At 35.1% G+C, this 20,162-nt stretch overlaps 1 protein-coding gene across 11 annotated transcripts in view; it reads left to right on the forward strand.

The window, feature by feature from the left end:
- SATB1 (SATB homeobox 1) overlaps positions 1-20,162 on the forward strand; it is a 97,571-nt gene that overhangs the window by 53,751 nt on the left and 23,658 nt on the right. For all 11 annotated transcript variants that reach the window (XM_028843128.2, XM_077990165.1, XM_077990166.1 and 8 more), the window contains 2 exon segments: positions 4,541-4,753; positions 13,141-13,296. In XM_028843128.2, the coding sequence (XP_028698961.1) occupies positions 4,541-4,753; positions 13,141-13,296 (369 nt within the window).

A 20,162-nucleotide genomic window follows, 5' to 3' on the forward strand; every position in this document is an offset into this window, starting at 1 on the left:
CTCTCAAGACTTTCACACATGGCTATTTTTTTAAGCCTACCTTTTCTGAAAATTTATGGTAAACTTATATAACTACTTGTTTTAAGGAATTTTTCCCCTTCTGAATTGATGGGCATATGTTCTTTAATTGCTGTTGAAGATACCAGCTTTTCGCATATGTCATTCATTCAGTTATGTCTATTTTGATGTCTTTTTAATGGAAACCTATGGCTAAAAGTAATTGCCAAAGCATCTAGATTTATACTTTTCAATTCACTTCTCTATCTTATTGCTATTTAATGGTTCTGACACATGCGAATACCTTCTTTAATATCCTTTGATTTTTTAAAAGAATAAAATCCAGAGTTTAACTCTGATCCCACTCTGTGGCTTTTTTCCCCTTTTTCTTCCCCCTCCTCTTGTCTTTGGCACACTTTATTTTCCAGTAAAATAAAGAATGAAGATGGATTATTCAAAACTGATAACAGTAATGGACCATCATGTAATGTTTTATTAAATTTGAGTTCTGTAAATTATGTGGTGGAGAGAAATTTGCCTGCTTTAGTATAACAGAAATTGCTACTGTTTCTATAATTCTTCACAGTGTAATTTAAGAAAAGTCCACTATCCATATCACTATTGAATAAAAGGTAAAAAGGTGCTATTACCCAAATATGACAGTTCTCTGGTTTGCCAAACGACAGAGATAAATGTATCTACTAAAACTTACTTGGCATGAGTCCATGGTAGTAGGTGGAGTTTGAAAATAGTCTTTTACCTGTACATGTGATTAAAAATTCACCAAACAATAGAGGCAGGTAGCCTTGAAGAATATTCTATGTATTTTCTTTTTAGGAGGGAGGTTTCATCAAATCATATTTTCTTTCTGAGGGCTTTGAAGTTCCATGAAGCTGATAAAATCTATTTGAATCAGTGATTATGTTCAAAGAGGAGACAAACGGGAGGCCAGACAGGCCTTTTGTTCAGATTGGCAGTCTCTTTCGCTTATCTGCTGTTTTAAAGAATTCATAATTAGCTTTTGGAAATACTGATAATATTTATTGGAGGTTTTTTCTTTATTTTACAACTACTAATGAATTTTACTTGTAATAACTTGTAAACTGTTTTTGGAATGTAAAAACAGGTTTAGGAATTCAGCAGTAAATTCATTCTTTAGTTGAAAAAATTAGAACTCTGACTTAACCACTATGTAATGACAATGCAAAATAATTTTATGTTTTCATAGATACAGCTCACATCTAATTATTGGTAAGATGTGAAGTCCCAATGAAAGGCAGCTTCTGATTTTCAATAAAATTAATATTTATGAGGTACTGGTAACGTCCTACATAACATACAAGTTCTCAGGTTCTTTTCAGACATAAGAATGACTAATGATTTTGTTTAATTTACTTCAACAAATTTATTGAGCACCAATGATTCTTGATACTGATGACATATTTTAGTTCTGATGTTTCAGCATATTCTGTGACATAATAAGTAAGGTACATGATGGCCTTGGCATACTATTTTTTAGCATGAAAAATTTTTGGTAAAAGGTTGCTCTTACCGTCCACTATGTGGGGCATTAATACAAATGACCTTGGCAAGTCTATACTATATCTTCAATTATAGGAAGTGGGAACTGGTTCAGCATATAAATATGAATGCAGCTATTCAAGTAACAACAACCAGAACAGGACCAAAGCATGCATTCCCATATCTGGGATCTGATAACAGTCATTTTGCATCCAAAATTATTCTAAAGTGACTTTTTTTTTTTAAGTAATTATCACTAATCAAAATGTTTTCTGACAATATTTTCAAGCATTTCCACCAGGGGGCACTCCCCTCATTGAAAGCTCTGGGCCAAAAAAAAAAAAAAAAAAAACCAAAAAAACCCCGAAGGTTTCTGAAACACCTGAGACTGTCTACACTGGCTGCTTTAAAGCTCCTTGAGTGTTTCAGGGCTTGAAACATCACTTTACACCATCATCATATTTCAGACAAACAAAAAACTTTGTTCCAGTAGAATAATTAAGTGGAAGTAAAATGTTTTGCCCCTAAAAACATGTGTATGCTCAAATAGGAAGTCACACCAACATCAAAATATAGGTAGAGATCTTTTAAAATTTTCTCCCAGGTGACATACCATCTTCCAGTCTCAACCATGTGGAAATGACTTAGCCTTACATTAGCAAGACTTGAGAAAGAATATTATTTTATATGTTTTCCTGTATTTGACTTTCTCACTATAGATTTCTGCTGCCTCAGGAAATATTTTTGATAGAAATACGTGATATAGTACTTGTTTTTTGGGATATTTATGTATCTAATTTCAAGCTTCCCAAATAACATCCTAAATATTTATAACTATCTTTTTGCCCTAATTTTTAAAATTATTACACAATTTTATGTTTGTGGGAAAAACATCCCACAAAATGCCACAGAACTTTTCACTGTAGGCCCAACATGAGTGCCAATAACTACCACTAGAATTTACTTATAGGTAACACATCTTATTCTTAAGTTTCTATCACCTATTTGTGATTGTTTTCTCCATTGTGGTCTTTATACACATGATCAGTCCAGTTAGTAGATATTTATCAAACGTTTACATGAGAGGCATTGTGCTGGGATGATGAAAGTGAATATTAGATTATTATGCTCAAGGAATTTGTAGCATATTGTGTTTATACTGATGTTTGCATGTATCCATATCTGTGTAGTTGAGAATATATTGCTTTGTCAAGTACATTTGTTAAGACATAACATTTGGTGGAGAGGAGTAAAGAGCAAGGGTTATTTCATTACACCTATTTTCAAACTTTTTTTTTTTTGAGACCTGAATGTTTTACTTTCAATAAGAGACAACAGAAATATAGTCAAACTAATTAGTTGGCCTTATGCAAATTAAATAGCTGGATGATTGACTGCCTATTTGACTGAATTTTAGTTAAATTGACTAGATGTTTTGCTCTTGTGTAGACACAGTTACAGCATTACTCATTAGTATCCTAAGTAAAAGGACATGTGCCCTTCATTCTTCAGTCACATTTCTTAGGGTAAAACCGAAAGTTCAGGTCCAATTTCCAGGCTTTAGCTGTAAGAGACTAAGTGAGAGACAACTTTAAAGTGGACTCTGAAGCACTCTGCACCTATTTAAAGTTCTTCTTAAATACCAGCTTATAAATCATTTTAAGAAGTATCAGTACTTTTGTATTGTCTGCACCCAACTGTTACATTTAGGCAGTATGGTACATTATCTCTAAATCTGGGAACAAAACCAGGTTTGTACTTCTAATAAACCATGAAAAAAACAAATGTTTTAACCTTGGGGTTTCATTGTTTTGACATGACACGTTACCTTCTTTCCCCAATATACCTTTAACCATTTCTGCATAATCTTGGAAAGCAGATTTGCAACTTCTATAGAAATCTTGACAAAATTTTATTCTGAAGCTGATATTCTGCTAAGTGAAGAAACCAAATATGTCTTACTATTCCAAGCATTATTTCATGTACAAGTTAAAGAAAGAAGGGCTGCTTAGCCCTTATGAAATGAACAAAAAATTTTTCCAATACTTTTGTTTCATATTGTCCCATAAACGCAATGGGGAGAACCACCCATTTTTGGAAGAGTTCTTCCAAAAGTTAAAAAAATTAGTTGAAAATTGATGTTCTGTTATTTAGGGCGTAAAGACACCTTAAGAGTTTTCTAATGGTTTATAAATTTCTTCTATCACTAATAACAATTTTTATTCCCCAAGAAATTTGATAATTACAGAATTTGATACTCTCTTCCTTGGCATGCTATGATGGATTTTCACAATGTTGAAAAGTGGTTAATATATTTCAATTCTTATCTCTGGTTTTTAAAGTTCAAAATATAAACCTGTTACCCAGTGGTATAATACAGCAGGATAGTATTTAGAATCATTTGTGATAGTCAGTGAGGTTCTCTGTAAATGGTAAATTGAAAGGGTCATCTAGTGTCATGTACTTTGATAAGTTGGAGTTTAAGGAATAATTTTAAACATTGCCTGTGAAAATACAGTATAAACCTTAGGTGATGCTTTAGTAATAACCTTTGTTCTAATATGTTAAAATTCATTTTCTGGTATTTTCTTTGAAAGATCTACTTCTCTAGGAATGGCTTTGTATCTTTACATATTGGGCTGTGGGCATTACACTGCCTTTGTCTAGGCAGCTTGAGAACTATACAGTTCAATGCTGTTGCATTATGAGGATTTCATTTATTCTTAACTTCCCTGGATCGTCTCTCTGTGAAAGATTTCATGGCAAGTTAAGCTACTCAAAGGCAGGAGACCAATTAGGCAGTTTCAGTTTATGTTATATGTAAAGCAGATGCTTAATAAAATTAAGAGTACAATTGAGGCTCTCTTCTCTACCACTTCAATTGTAACTAATATATTCCTATGCAGAATTAATGCCTCTGACTGTTCATTTTCTAAACAGAGTGGAGAAGAAAAGGGAAGGATCACTGCTGGCTAAGCAGAGCACGGGAGCAGGCTCACCCTGTGCCTTTCATTTCTTGCAGGGCTTGCTTTCAGAAATCCTCCGAAAGGAAGAGGACCCCAAGACTGCATCCCAGTCTTTGCTGGTAAACCTTCGGGCTATGCAGAATTTCTTGCAGTTACCGGAAGCTGAAAGAGACCGAATATACCAGGACGAAAGGGAAAGGAGCTTGAATGCTGCCTCAGCCATGGGTCCCGCCCCCCTGATAAGCACACCACCCAGCCGCCCTCCCCAGGTGCAGTCTCCTTTGCCTCCTTGCCCTTCTTTGTTTAGCACTTTTTTTTAATGCTTGAGGAAGAATCTCAATAAGAAATTCGATAGATAGATGATAGATAGATAGATAGATAGATAGATAGATAGATAGATAGATAGATAGATATAGATGTTTTTAAATTCCTATAGTTGCTTGAGGAGAATTTGGTCCCAAATCATTAATTCTCATATAAAAACAATAAGCTGCTAATTAGATAGAAGGAAGAAAATTGCTTTGTGTTCCTTCATTCTTGGGGTTATTTGGGGGTGAAAGTAGTCTTTAAATGGGATATTTGTCTCTACTGTTGTTATTAAGTAAAGAAGTATTTTAAACTCAATAGAAAAAGAATAAAGTCAGTTTTTTCCCAACTAGTTTTAGAATCGCCATTTGAATAGTAAATAAAAATAAATAATTTCATTTGTATTTATACTTTCCAATACGAACTGCAGCTGGTACCAATTACACACCATCTCATTTGTAATCTTTCATAATTAAGTTTAATAAAATCCTTGAAGGCAGCTTTAAATGGGGCTGATAAGGAATTCTATCCATATTCTAAAATATGGGCAAGTTTTCTCTTTCTTTAAATTTTTGGAGTTTTAGGAAAGAAAGTTGCCTTCCAGGTAACTTTGGGTATGTGAATCTGTATTTTTTAAACTAAGTTTAAAAAGTAACCTCATAACTGTTATAATTCAGTAAATCAATTTGCATTACAAATCCTTAGATAAAAATTTGCTAGTTAGTGTATTAGACTCAAAAATCACAAGCAATTTTTTTTTCTTTTCTTTTTTTTTTTTTTTGAGACGGGGTCTCACTCTGTTATCCAGGCTGGAGTGCAGTGGCGTGATCTTCACTCACTGCAAGCTCTGCCTCCCGGGTTCACGCCATTCTCCTGCCTCAGCCTCCCAAGTAGCTGAGACCGCAGGCACCTACCACCACACCCAGCTAATTTTTTTGTATTTTTAGTAGAGACAGGGTTTCACTATGTTAGCCAGGATGGTCTCAATCTCCTGACCTCATGATCCACCTGCCTTGGCCTCCCAAAGTGCTGGGATTACAGGCGTGAGCCACCATGCCTGGCTGCAAATGTATTTTCTTACATGTTTAACTTGTGACATTTACAGCTCTTAAAAATAAGGTCAGCTAAAATTGGATAAAAATTGAACATGGAAGAATAAGTCAAAATATTCGTATGACAATGTCATAGTGAAATTGTATCTTGATGTTACTTTATTCTCATCAATAGTAGAAAGTAGTCATACATTTTCATGTATAGAAATCTAGAAAAAGCTCATTCAGCACTAAAGACTGAAAGTACTACAGATACTCCATAAGTAAGAAATAAATATTTAGCCACTTGTTGAGTGGCTAAATAATAAACTGCTTATCATAAGGTTCTGAAACAATTTTTTTTAGAAATGTCACAAAATCCATTTTCGCTATTTTATTTAATGAAAATCAATCTGGTCTTGATGTCTATAGGAACAGACTATAAGGAAATCATTGCTATAATTGTGAATAAAAAAGCCATGCTTCTTTAGGAGAAAAGCATGGCATCTATATACATATGTACATACCCACCTGCCCATGCACACAAAGTTACTGAATTTGATCTCTAAATGCTTCTATAAAATATTTCCTAAGATAAAGAATGAGGAACTCGTTACATATAAAAAGTATGACTTCTAAGAATGGTTAAAGAGAAAAGATAAACTGTGACTTCTAGGAATGACTAAAGAGAAAAAATGTACGAAATGAAATAATTTGGTTTGGTACTTTTTCTGTAGTGTTTAGTGTTAATACACACACTTCTATTAGTTAACTTTGCTCCTAAAGTCATCACTGGCAGGACTCTGAGCAGAGAATTACTTTACTTGTTACTTAATCTGCAATACTAATAAAAGAATGGCTTACTTAAGACCAATATGAACTTCAATATTGAACTGCTTTAAAAAAAAAAATCTAGCCAGATACTTGATTTTGTGGTTCCTTAATACAGCTTTTGTTTCCTCATTTTTCTAGGACTCTATGATTTTACTTACTTTCTAAATGTGATTTTGGTATCCTTACTCAAGTTTTTTCTTGAGCTAAAGTTATACCAATTTCTTATTAAGTGATATTTCTTTTCATATGCTGTTAAATTACTATGGGATAACTTTCCCATATGTATGCTTGAAGGCTTTATCTGCTGATAAGTTGGGATAGAATATATGTTTAATTTATTTTTGCCTGAATTATTGGTTAACTGGTTGAGCCACCCTTAGCTGTATTTGTTTGTTCTAAAGAGGAGTTGAGACCAAGCCCATAGTTAGGGTATTCAGCCAGTGATGAAAATATACAGTATATACATACTGTAGATGCTTAGTGAAACTCTTTAAAATAAAACATTTCTATTAATGCAGTATTACTATCTATAACCAAACTCCAAAATGATTAACTGACATGTGTATGGGTGTGTGTAATTTTATTTTGTTGCTACAATATAAATCTTTAAATTATTAATATTATTATAATGGAGATCACTACCAGTTTGTTCACATTCTTCTGTTTAACCATGATTCAGGGAATTAAATTTTAAGAAATTCTTAAGGTATTAAAGGTATTATCAATGCAAAATTAGTACTTTAGATTTGGAAAAACACGTTATAGAGCACTTGAATTAGTACTGTCTTGTAGCAGCAGTCGACATAATGAAATAATGCCTAAACTGGAACCAGTATGCATATTTAAAATGATTTAAAATAAAGGATAAAATGGAGAAAACCACAGATAAACAGACAGCAAAATTTTGTCTTTTTAAATTTTACATTTTGCCAAAGAGGAGTCCATATGAAATCAGTATACATTCCATTTCCCCCAAAATGAAGAGATTTGAAACATATTTTGAGACAAATCTTGGGTTTGGGCTGCACCTGAAACCTGATTTCTTTCTAAAGAGCCACATGTTAAAAGCAGAGGCCCTCAGTGGTTCACAGAAGACCCAGCCCCCATTAAGGCCTGGGAAACTGGATTCTCTTCCAGCTCCTTACAGAGTGTAAAACATACAGAAGATGATTTTGGAGTGCCCTTGGGGCATACCATAAGAAGGACCTAAACTATTGAGGGACTTGAATTCTAAGTCATCTTCAAGAAAGGACTTCCCTGGCTAGTCAGGCCCCACCTGGGGACATCTAGCCTCAGGAAACACCAAGCTCCTTGGTGGCCTGGTCCAGGTGAGATGCCTCCCTGCAGAGGTATCCCTTGTGCTCCAGGAGGGGCAGTTATGCCCTGTGCTTCATCCTCTGCCTGGGCTATAGGCTCTGGGCCAGACCTGGTTTCTGCAAGCATATTTTTGCAACTTACATGCTCTAATTCAACAAATAAGAATATCTTGCACCTGATAATGATTCACACCCTAACTTGATAAAAGCCATTCTGAAAGCAACTGTGAATACATCAGTTCATTGAATCTTCATACCAACCTTTTGCTAGAAGAAAAATGAGAAAACCAAGTTTAAGGTTTAGTCAGTTTTCAAATCCTCTGCTAAGTCTCTTGCTCCTTCCTCTACTTCAAGCCACGTCCTCAGAATACAAGCAAACTTATTTTAGAAAGGGAAAAGTGAAACTTGGAGATCTTTTTGTTTGTCATAGAGGATGGGAGGTTTTATTGTTAGAATAGGAAGAGGAGCATGTGCGAAAGCATTGTCCTAATAAAATAACTTGTTTCACAAATTATCTACTTGGGAAAACGAGGCAATGGCATTTCTGGGATTGTGGGGAAAACGGCCTGTTTTAAATTTTGGTCTTATGAAAATATCTGGGAGAACCCAGTCCTCCCATGTTCCTTGGTCTTAAGGTTTCTTTTCACTATAAGCTTTGCAAATTTTCCTGAGTTTATTATAGGAATTTTATCAACAATGATAATTCATCATTATTATCTGAGAATTATATATTTTACAGAATTTTAAGTGATGATTTCTACCGTAGGAGTATTTTTTTTTTATTTTGTTTGTACATTTTACTATGTGTGACTTTTGGAGTTAAATTAATTTAGCAGTTTGTTTCCATGAAGGCTGTTTGAAAGCATATAATTATCGAGTTACAGCTTTTACATGAATTACACGTCTTCTTTTCTTCATTTTTTACATCTCTTTATGTAATTCTTTAGTTTCTACTAAAGGTGTGCTATTTTATAACAATGCTTTAGACAATTTATGAAGTTAATATGAAGAGTATATAATTAATCTGGTAGTTGCACTGTTCTCTTTACAAGAAATCCCTCTATGATATAATGAAACATAGGTTCATCTTGATCTCAGGTTCAGTTACAGGCAGGAACTTAACACTTGGTAAAAGTTTTATTTCTTATGAATCCCTTGAAGATCATTTTAAGATATTGCTTATGTAGTTAGAAAATGCATTCCATTAATTGTCATCTTTTAAAAGCTAGGAGACTTTTAAAGTCTCGATTTGGAAAATAATACTGTTCCTGGAAAGAAACAAATATCTACAAGTGTTAAATCATGGTGCTAAAGACAGTGTTAATAAAGTTCGAGAGTGGGAAATATTTTCCATCACTAATAAGCATCCATAAAATAGGATATTTCTTATTTTCATTAATAAGAAAACATAATTTTTATACCCTGAAAGTAAATTCAGATTGGATTTTAATATTAAAATCAATAGCTATTAAAAAATTAGACATTAATGAGCTAGATTTATCAAAGGACCACCAAAAAGCAAGTCCAGCCTGCTCTAAAAATTAAGAATTTTTTCAAGTAAAGAAGGTGCATGTAATGTCATGAACTCTAAATAACTTTGTGGTTTCTAGTTAAGTTTAGATCTCAGCATCGCCCTACCAACAAATTGTTTAACATGTTTGATTTAACGGAGTTTTCTCAATTTTAAGATGGGACAATCATAATACCTCCTCCAGGCTGCTAGGCAAGTTAAGAAGTTAACATACATTAATACAACGTCCAGCACATAATAAACAACTAGTAAATGTCAGTGTTTATTATCACCATTATTAAAACTACATATAGGCCAGGCGCAGTGGCTCAAGCCTGTAATCCCAGCACTTTGGGAGGCTGAGACGGGCGGATCACGAGGTCAGGAGATCAAGACCATCCTAGCTAACACGGAGAAACCCCGTCTCTACTAAAAAATACAAAAAACTAGCCGGGCGAGGTGGCGGGCGCCTGTAGTCCCAGCTACACGGGAGGCTGAGGCAGGAGAATGGCGTGAACCCGGGAGGCGGAGCTTGCAGTGAGCCGAGATCCGGCCACTGCACTCCTGCCTGGGCGACAGAGCGAGACTCCGTCTCAAAAACAAAAAAACAAAAAACAAAACAAAAACTACATATAACTTTAATTTTGTTTGTGTAAAAGCAGTGTGCTTGCAGGCAATTCCTCATCTATCAAAGTAGGATGTTCATCAATCGAGGCCAAAGTAGAGTTCATTTTCTGTAATCTAAAAGTATGATTTGATGCATTTAGCAATCCATGAAGAAGCAAAATAGAGTTTTCATGGAAAATTTGTGTCCTGCCACACAATTTTAGTGAAATAAAAAGCAGACCCTAGTGCTGCACCCTATCCCCACATGGGAGGGTAAATAGTAGAAGCTCCAATTCTTAACTACTTCCCCGGCGCCGCCTTAATAATGGAGTAGTACACCCTACCTTGATAAAAGCTATTCTGAAAGCAACTGCATTTATTTTACCTCCTGTGCTATTTGCGGAGAAGAGCTGAACAGTAGTTTGTTTTGCCTGGAATGAACTACTTTATGAATTTTAATGTGTGATATAATATTAAAAGCTAAACCAGGATTAAAGAAGATTTTTTTTGTACTGAGCTAAAATAGTACTTAGTAGAGTGAGGTATAAAAGATTTTTGTTTCCATTTTTACCTGGGGAAAAATTCAGCTTTCATATTTCTGAAAAGCTGTCCAAGTCAGTTTCCCTTAAGCAATAGCTTGTGTTTAGAAAAAAAATGTGATTCTAGAATTCTAATAGCTTATCTATTATAAGATGCCTATCTGGGCCAACTAGATGGTAAAGAAGAGCTTTCCTAAATATTTTAAAGTGAGTAATACAGAGATACTTTCTAATTTTGTAATCATTAAAGTTTTACCCTCACATTCATTTAAAAAAAAAAAACATTTCTTATATACTTCTTTTTCACTTTTGATTGTGTTGGCTACTAGGAAATGATTTTTTAAAATAATTTAGAATTGGTGCTTGATTGTAATTGCTTTATAGTAAAAAAAAAAATTAACCAAAGAAGTTTTTAGAAACAAAGTCACAGGGTTGAAACAAATGATTATAACACACCTCAAAGATAAATTCTTAAACATCCTTTTTACAAAATAATGAAAATTATTGTAAAAACAGATCGAAAGACCAACTTTCCAAAGTCTGTTCTTTTAACTATTGCTTAGCAGATTGCTACCAAGGATATGTTTCTTCAGGGTACTGGACTTGGTGCCCCCATTTCCATAACATTCAATTTTCAAAATGATTGAAATGGCTTTTCTTTTCCCTTTCATTTAAGCAGTGAGAAAAATAGGTATTAAAAGGGACCCCATGGGGTGATCAAATCTATCCCTCTGCCTCAAAGCAAGACCACCCCAGAGCAAAGTTTCCAATCTCACCAAAGCAACTTTGTAGGCAATTTATGATAATGCGTTAACTCTTCTGGCTCTTAAAGTGGTGTTTAGGAGATTATTGCTTCAAAGCCCTGTATGTGTTGTAGTGGCCTCCAGTCATTAATATATCTCTATGAGTGCCCTTGCTTACTAGAGTGGCAAAGCTAGAAGGGGAACTCTAGAGAGGAAGCGGATGAGGCCCCACCTTTGGTCACCTGTCCTGCCTTACCTGCTGTGTCCTCTTCAGGCCTGCGGGCCAACTATTTCCCAGCATTATCTTTTCCATGCTTGGAAAGGTGGTATCGTGGTGGAAGCATCTACCAACTTTCTCAAGATAAGCAAGAGGTGAATTATTTTGCTAATTGGCCAGAACTTAGGATTCAGCAGGCACATTTTAAAGAGGTCTCCTATTTATGCTTTAAGTACGGAGAATTGAATCACCGAATATTTTAGGAACAGAGTAAAATAAATCTCAAAGTCCTGCAGCTTGACTCAAAGGGTATATCATTTAATGCCAAAAAAAAAAAAAAATCGTTTGTTTATTCTACAGGGTACTTCATTTTCTATTTTCATGGTTTATGTGAGAAATTGTCCAGAATGATAAGTTTCTAGAGGATAGAAACCTGGGTTCTGTTAGGTAACCAAAGAGATGAGGTCCTTAAGGGATTAGTTTGCTGGAAGAACCATGGTTTTGTATCTGTAGTAATTTTTCATTTATATTTTCATCAGTTTCCCAGTAAAAAATCAGCTACATGGTTTTTATGTAAATTTTCCAGGCTAGTTCATACTACTGTGTAATAAAAAATAAATTTGGAGTTTTAAAAATGAGTAATAGTGTCAGTACATTTTGAAGTTGAGATTTGATTTCACCTTCTAAAATTTTGTGGCATTTTACTGCAGATACCTGCTTATCACTATTACTAAAGGCATTGATAGTGATTTTTCACTCAAGATTGTACTTTTTGAATATATTAGTAAAGTCACTGATTATATATTTTGTGATGCTTACAGTAATATTTTATTAAATATTGTGAAGCATTATCTTATTGTGTGGTTTCACAAGTCAAAAGGAAATAGTTATATACAGGGGTGCCGGAAAAGATGAAATAATTACACAGAACAGCTTGGACATGCACGTGTAAAATGCAACCAGCCTTTATGATAATTAAGCAAGGCACTCTACCTGCTTCATGGATGGATAGAAGATTTAAATATGCAGTTCTGCAAATGGCTTTGTTATGGAAGATTTTTAAAATGAAACATAAGAGGAAAATGCATAAAAATAGTCTAAAATTAAAAAGGCCATAGTATGTAATAGCTATTAGTGATGCAATTGTCTATTAGGCACCGGGCACCCAGTGAAGATACAGCACTGTGCATTATGATTTTAATTGTGAATTTCCTTTGTTAGGATTGCAATGGAAGGTAATTGGGAGACAATTAGTTTAGGGTTTTCAAGTCTTTGAAACTATTTCGTTTTCCAGAAAACTTACTTTATGGCATTATAATTCCTGGTTGTCAGCTGGCAGTTGCTGTCATATTACAGATGCAATCACCTGTGACAGTGTGACTTCCTTAACTTAAGCAATCTGATCTCAGGGCAATAACTAATGTTGAATGACTGCACTGTTGATCACCTTGATCATAAAAGGAGCAACAGTGTCCAGTTTGGATGCTGAGCCTGAGAAGCTTCAAAACAATTTAGCCAATGAAAAATGACAGCCATGTTCAAAATGTTTTGTAGGTGAAAACAGCTACTATTGCCACTGAGAGGAATGGGAAACCAGAGAACAATACCATGAACATTAATGCTTCCATTTATGATGAGATTCAGCAGGAAATGAAGCGCGCTAAAGTGTCTCAAGCACTGTTTGCAAAGGTTGCAGCAACCAAAAGCCAGGTAAGAGCCTCTGTTAGGCATTGAGAACGTTTATCTGTGTTGCCTGTGGAATTTTCATTAAAAGGAGTGTCTATTTTCAATATGAACTTGCATCACGGAGAGGCCTTTATGTCTAGGATTATTTCCAGAGCTCTAAAATGAAACAATATTCAAATTCAGGTTATAGGCACTTGGTATTTTTTTTTTCCAGTAGCCACTCCCCAGACCAAGGATTTTACGGTAAATCCCCAAGTCAGTTAATAGGTATTTTCAGAAGGATATCATAATGGATAGTCAGTTTCTCAGTCTGGTCTATTGTATAGAATAAATAACCTGAATTACTATTATTTCATTATTGCTTAGATGATCTTGATGTTTTTTCCTACTAAAATGCTACAAAACTTTATACAGTTTGCTCTGTTCCAATTCAGCCATCTAATGTGACATTGGTGGACTAGTGGTGAGAATAGTTGCCTCTCAACTCAGCTGTCTGCAACTATTAAATACACTTATTAAGACAAACTGACACACACAAACATACCTCTTTGCATATTAATGATTTTAATTTTTCTGTGGAATATACAAGACGCACAGATTGATTACAAGTTCTCCAACTCTGAATTACAGCTGAATAGACTTGAATTGGAAAAGTTGTAAATTTCTACCAAACTAAATAAAAAAGGATAGATTGTATAGTCTTTTATCAGGATAATTGTCATATATTAATAATTCATATTCATCAAAAGTGGAATCATCTACATGAACAAATTTAGTTATCTATAAACCCTTCTCCAAAGCCAAGAATACTTTTTAAAGGACCAGAAGAACACTAAACTCTTTTCCCCTTTGAAAAAGGATTTGATAACACTGTCAAGGTGAGATTTAGAGGCAAATAGGGACTCCAGGTAAGATTTTAACAACTTGAAATTTTACACAAGTGTATTTTCATTATCATTAATGAATCCTAAAAAAGCCTGGCTGTTGTTAACTTCTGATAAAATACACGATTGTGGGAGTATTTATAATACGATATATTTGTAACATAATAATCTTTTCAGATTTTCCTAAAGTTTTACCCTATTGACATTTATAGTGTTACTTGACAGGAGTTTTGCTTTAGAAGAATGTTGTTCTTGTTTAAGTTATAGGCTTGATGAAATACTTAAGGGATATCTTGGAAATGTTATATAAAAATGATTAAACTCAGGCTGTGGACTGTAAAAATTATAGCTTTATAGGCCACATGCCTGCCTACCCTTCAATCACTGTCAAAGTGATAATTTCTACAATAATATGTTTCTTTTATTGTGAGATTCTAAACATCAAGTGCTGTTTAAACATTAAACTGAATTGTTTATGTTAGTGCTGTACTCAGCGTGTCATACATCAGGCCACCGTAATCTCTCATGGAATGTAAAATTCTGTCATGAATCATGGCTTGTATATCGGAAATTACTGTAATTTTGATTGGAAATTACAGGGCTCTTGAAATGTTTCTAATTATGATAGAATGTTAGAGCCGCTTTAAACCTGTGTGCTTCTTCCGATGTCTTCATTTACATGCCAAGACTATGCGTTAAAGAGAAATGTCCTGGTCTCACTTTACCCCCCCACCTACTTGCTCACCCCACACATTCTTGTTTTGGCTCTTTAGCCTAATTATGATGAGGATCTCATATTTAAATATATATTATCTTGCCTTTCTTTCTGATTCTACATTTTTTTTTCTGACCTGTCCAATCATCAGTAATAATCAGACTGCATTTCTACAAAAGCCACTTTCCCTAAATCTCCAAAATGGAGAAACTGGACATGTATCATTATAGTAAAGGTTAGCTTTAAAACAAAAATTAATATTATAACTTCTTAATAACCATATTTAGTTGTCTGTCACCTGTCATTTAATTCAGTCTACCCCCACCCCCTGCCATCATTTTCCTTTCTGATTCCTTTTGATTCATAGTTCCTTTGCTATCTTTGACTTCATCCTTTTAAATGATACCCCAGGTTCTCCCCAACCTGGGCTGGGTACTGATTTTGGAGCTATTTGGACAGTAGCAGCAATTGGCTAATAATGTCATGCAGGTGATGTTCTAAGCCGTTTTAAACAACCCTGCTCTTTGTACCCGGTCCTACACAACTCCTTATGGGTCTCTGTGTCAGCACTGTAAATAAGCAGATTCCAAGCATCTTCTGTGATGGTGTGTTTCCCAAAACCCCCAAAGCTTTTAGCTGATGACTCATTACTGTTTGAGAGAAAATCAAAGGGGCCAATTGTGGGCTATGGGAATCAAGCAAACTATTAACTTTATTCCCTTGGATAGTTATTCTCAACTTCTGATTTACTCTAACGTCCTAGTACAGCATTTTTGTAGTCTTGTCTTAGTTGTTCAGTTTAATGTTAGCACTACCCTGTTTATGAAAATATGTTGAAAGATTGATGATTGCTTAAAAAATTAGTCCTAAACCTGTGTATATCACTAACAAACCTGATTTAATAAGGAAAAGTGGCCGTTTGCTTAGGTTCTGTTCTCATGCTATGATGTTTTGTGAAGGAAACAGAAAAACTAACAACAACAACAACAAAAACTTCAAATCAGACTGACATTTTTAATGGTCAAAATGTTGCACTTCTAAAATAGATATTTAGACCTCAGATGTGTGCTAGGGCTTGCCAAAATGAGGCAGCAGTTCCCCAAGACAAAATGTGTGTGAAGCCGGAAGAACCAGAGTCTCTTCTGTCTCAGCCCATCTACCTCTGCTTCTGTGTCTTGCCCTGGTTGTCTGGGTTGACTTAATCATCATGTTCTTTGTGCTAGACCCTATCATACATTATAGATTATCTGCATTAATTTAGTAACCCTGTGAGCTATTATTTTCTTAATTTCACACGAGAGTTTCTTAACTAATAAATGTACAGCCAACTCCAAATTCTCTTCATTTCTCCTATTTTAGACTGTCTTTAGGGTTCAAGGCAGCATCATCATCACTGAAGTACTACCCTGATCTGGGGAAGAGGGATTAGGGACAGTGGTCTTATTGATAGTGCAGACAGTGAGGGCTTTCCTTTCTTCATTGACATGTTCGTGGAACACAAGGTTCTTACCACACAAGGTTCTTACACAGAGCCTTCAGAATCCAGGCTCTATCATACTTTATGGAGGTGGGTGTACAGGGTGGAGGAGTCAAAGGAGGCCAGCTCTGATCCAGATTGTGTCATAGGTGCTATAATATTGGGAAATTTTAACTTTTTAGCCCAGGATTATTTTAACATAGAAGGCACATGCTAGAGCTTTTAAATTATATAGCACTGTACCCAAATGGTAATGTTTCATAATGTGCTAAGCAAGAGGTTCAGTCCTCCACATGGATAAGAGATTTATTTATCATGTATTTGTGTATCATAAATACCTTCAATTTTAAAAGGTAAAGCGTGCTCTGTAGTGACTAATGCACAGAGTATTTTCTGTAAAAGAAACCAACTCATGTGGATTCCGCCATTTCACATGTATTGTCTCTTCTCTTCAATGAATAATAGATATGGAATTGTTTTTAACTCTAATAGAAATGTCTGAATAAAATATGCAAGTAAAAACTGAAGGTAGGCTACTTTTTGTGCTTGGTTAGGAAAGCAGGCTAATGCAAACTTTAAAAAGATGATATGCTTTAAACATAATGTGAATAGCTACAAATGAATACACTTTATATTCTGGGTATTCAAATAAGCAGCAGTTTTTCCAAGTGAATCATATTGGAATTTTATCAAACATTTAGTCTGATAACATTCAAATAATTATGAGAGCAGAATTTGCTAATTTTACTGTTTAAAAAAAAATAGTTGATTTGGGTAATAACCATCACAGTATCAAGGTTCAGTTACTGTTCATTGGTTATAGTGTTTTCATATGGGAGATGGAAATGGAATTTTTTCCTTAATGGTGGCAGATGTTGGAATCTAATTTTATTCCACAGCAAACCCCTTCAGAGCTCTGAGACTTAAGGTGTGTGTCCAGCAAGGGGACATTAGCAGCACCGTAGGCCTTGCCTTGTACACTGAATTGTTACATTGATTTTCATGTTTGCATAGGTGGAGCTTGCAGATACATAGCGCAGTAAGACAGTAAAGGGCTTTCACAGAACCACACTGCGTCATCACTTGTGCTTAGAAAATAATTTCCTTTAGTGTTTTATTGAACAATGTATTTGTTTTGGGTAAAGCAACTAGCCGATGAAAATTCTATTTGACTAATATACTTTTGATATAATATTTTGCAGTCTGTGAGTTGTAGTACTTTCTGGCTGCTACAGCTTTGGCTGATGAATAGGTATGTTTTTAATACTAAAAAAAAAAAGCATTTCTGACTCTGCAAAAATAACATGGCTAGTAGAAGAGACCAAATAATTTAAAGCCTTTTCTTTCATCTACTTTTCAGTCGCTTTTGTTTGTCATTGAGATTCATGGCCCCTAGGATGAGGGAGAGGGGAAAACAAGGAAGAAAGAGAGAAAAAGAATACCTCCATTTTCCTTAGGTTTATAGGTGAAGAAAACATCATTCTGACCTTTTGGTTTGGAAATTCTCACACAGTAGTGGATGTCTTAAATGCAAGTAAGAAATATATAACAGGCTGGGTGCGGTGGCTCACGCCTGTAATCCCAGCACTTTGGGAGGCCGAGGCGGGCGGATCACAAGGTCAGGAGATCGAGACCACGGTGAAACCCCGTCTCTATTAAAAATACAAAAAATTAGCCGGGTGTGGTGGCGGGCGCCTGTAGTCCCAGCTACTCAGGAGGCTGAGGCAGGAGAATGGCATGAACCCGGGAGGCGGAGCTTGCAGTGAACCGAGATTGCGCCACTGCACTCCAGCCTGGGGCACAGAGCGAGACTCTGTCTCAAAAAAAAAAAAATATATATATATATATATATATATACACACACACATATATATATGTATGTATGTATGTGTATATATATATATATATATATATATATATAAAACAAATCACTGGGGCTAGAAATAGGGCTAAAAATGTAATTTTCGTTGCTGAAAATAGAGCTATAGTGACAAAATCCAAGAATAAAATCATGGAACCATTGACATTGCATTCTGTATGGTGGCATGCTAGTAAAGGCATCTTTTATTCTGTTAGAATTAAATTACGCTTCAGTTTTTAACTCTGTGCTGATTCATTCTTTTGGAATGTTCATGTAACAGACTTTGCTGCGACAGGGGTTCACCTGTGTGGCTTCCTATTTAAGGCATACAGCAGGCCCTGCAGATGTGAGAATCATGGTTTCTGTTATTCCTAGTGCTACATCCTTTTGTAGCAGTCTGTGGGATCTTCACATTGTGGCCTAAGAGCCCCTTCTCTTGGGCAAACGAAGCCTTCTTCATTCACTTGCTAAGGAGAGAACTGCCCCTTTGCATGTTCTCCATCTAAATGTGTAGTGGACACCCTGAGGTGGATACAGCTTCTGTTTCCCTGGACCTACTTGCCTGGAAGAGGAGGAGGCAAGAGAAGTATTTGTGGGGAAAACAAGAAGACACGTAAGACAGTCCAGAGTGTGGTCCCTGCATCTCAGCAGTCTGCCGGTGTTAAGTTTAACACAGATCTTTGGAGGTCCCTGTGCTCCATTCTTGAGTAAGAAGGATATGGAATTCATCAGTCTCCTATTTAAGGTGTTCTATATTAGTAGCCATTTAAAAAAATCTCTTACATCTTAATGTTGGGAATTCATATTGGATTCCGTTTTCTAAAACGTTGACGTATTTTCGTATTTCTAGTTGAATGCCAAACAGGACTATTAAAATTAATGACTTTAAATATTGACATAATCTAATAGTTTGAAGGTACGTGATTGTATATGATTTTTTAAGAGCTAATTGAGTTTGTGGATCTGAATATGCGTTCTTTTAAGATTTCTGCCTTCTAAAAATAAGTATGTATGTTTTAGTATATCTAGGATTTGATCAACGAGGTCCAGAATTCTTAAATAGAACAGTTGCTTACCTATCATATTTTTGGCTAAAAAGTCGTATCAAGGGGTGATTTATCCCCTAGATACTTGTTGGTATTATCTACTTTTTAAAAAATGAACAGAAGATCGTGTTGCTTCTTTGAAATAATTTAAAATTTTCACCTTTTTCCCATAAATTTAGAATTAACTGAAAGTCAAATTTATTTTCTCTTCGACCCACTTAATAAGCTTAACTGTTACAAATATAGACATAACTCATTAAGCCTCATTTCTCCATCTTTAGAAGATGTCATAAGAAAATTTTTAGACCAGATTTGAAGAGAATTAATTTGTGAATATTGAGCCAGCTTTAAGGAGGTTCATCATGTGAGGAAGCACAAAGAAGGTCATTGCAAGAGTGGTCCCTTTGCAGCAATCCAGCATATATGTTCTGAAGCATGGCTATGCCAACTATATATTCATAGAACCTGCTTTAATATGAGAGCACCTTTTGCCCTAAAATGTTAGTGTAAGCTGAAAAGTGTAAACTAAGAATATTCTCTAACGTTTTCTCTTTTTGGAAGCTCTTCTATATTCAGCTTTGTCAGTTGAAGAGTTCTTCAGGACAGGTTCGGGTGGGCACTACTGAACGTAGGGGAAACAGCAAATCAACAAGGTTTCACTCTATCAGGAATTAATCTTAAAACTGAGTGTCATTCAGTTAAACTTACCACACAACTACTACACTGATACAATCCTTTAACAATCTACCAAGTTAGAAGACAAAAGTGCTTTTTCTTAAAAGTCTCAGTAGTTGTCTTTTATGTTTTTAATAATGAAGGTAGGTTTTATTTTAACTTTATCTTCCTTTTCTCTTCGCATGAGAAATGAAAATAAAGACCCTGTGAAATGAATGAGCTATGAAAATGC

The sequence above is a fragment of the Macaca mulatta genome, chromosome 2 (assembly GCF_049350105.2).
Source record: "Macaca mulatta isolate MMU2019108-1 chromosome 2, T2T-MMU8v2.0, whole genome shotgun sequence".
Lineage (NCBI taxonomy): Eukaryota > Metazoa > Chordata > Mammalia > Primates > Cercopithecidae > Macaca > Macaca mulatta.